Source organism: Fusarium tjaetaba (genome assembly GCF_013396195.1).
Source record: "Fusarium tjaetaba strain NRRL 66243 chromosome Unknown NRRL66243_c0000762, whole genome shotgun sequence".
NCBI lineage: Eukaryota > Fungi > Ascomycota > Sordariomycetes > Hypocreales > Nectriaceae > Fusarium > Fusarium tjaetaba.
In genome coordinates this window covers 1-983 of record NW_023501958.1, presented here as the reverse complement: position 1 = coordinate 983, position 983 = coordinate 1, and the positions used below count along the sequence as shown (strand labels likewise).

Here is a 983-nt window from a genome sequence, read left to right as displayed (position 1 = left end):
TTCGATTCCCTGTTCGTCCAATGTCGGTGGTTAGATCCCACTATTATCATGATTTTTTGCACCCTTTGAGAACTTTCCTTGATTTGGTATCGAATCCTTTCAAGGGCGAGCTTGCATGATGTCGAGCTATAGCACTTAGGATCAGAAAGGCATTAGCTAGTAAACGAAATGTTATTTCTTTCCTGCAAGCTCTATAACTCCTTTAGGTACCAAAGTAGCAAGCATGCATCTAAGAAGTCTTATACATTAACAGCATGTGGCAGTTTGTAATTAAGAGCTCAAGACCCTCTGGTTATATATTAAATGGAGACTTATATTTGAGGCTATGTGTATTGCCGAACGCGAAAGTGAATTAGGACTTTTTATTATTTCGGCTTAATATATCCAAGATTCTATAAACTTCAACTATTAATTAATAACTAAGGTATTAATCAATAGTGGTTAGGGAAGTAAGTATAGGACTTGCTCGTGACTTGACTTTCTGGCCTTAAAACCTGAAATCTGACATAAGCTCATAGGATCCTTTGATTATGAGTCTTACCATCAATTGAACCTTTCCTTTACCCCTCATAGTCTCGGATGAAACCTCATTACGGCCGTTCGAACTTCAATAAACTTCGTGTCGCCTCGAATCATAGTTCTGATATGACTGCTGTTGTTGCAGCCGCAAGACCTGCCCTGGTAATCGTACCTGGCAACTTCAGCTTACCTCGCTTCTGGAGCGCCATCCAGCGGTCGTTTGAAGCCAAGGGCTACCCCGTCGAAGTTATTCCGCTCCAATCTTCTCGTGAAGTAAGGATTGATCCTGCGCCAGGTTTGGCCGATGATGTAAAGGAGGCGCAGTTACTTCTGAACAAGCACATCAACCAAGGAAAGGAAGTTGTCATGCTTATGCATTCATATGGCGGTATGGCCGGAACTGAAGCAACTCGAGGCTTGAGTCGCATTGAGCGAGAAAAAGCAGGTTCAAAGGGTGGGATAAC

At 42.5% G+C, this 983-nt stretch overlaps 1 protein-coding gene across 1 annotated transcript; it reads left to right on the top strand.

Moving 5' to 3' along the window:
• Positions 1-645: 645 nt before the first annotated feature.
• On the top strand, positions 646-983 carry FTJAE_14299 (dehydrogenase reductase sdr family member 4; the record flags this gene model as incomplete). The annotated part of the gene is made up of 1 exon (XM_037347507.1): positions 646-907. A coding segment is annotated over one exon (262 nt), but the record flags the coding sequence as incomplete, so codon positions are not given.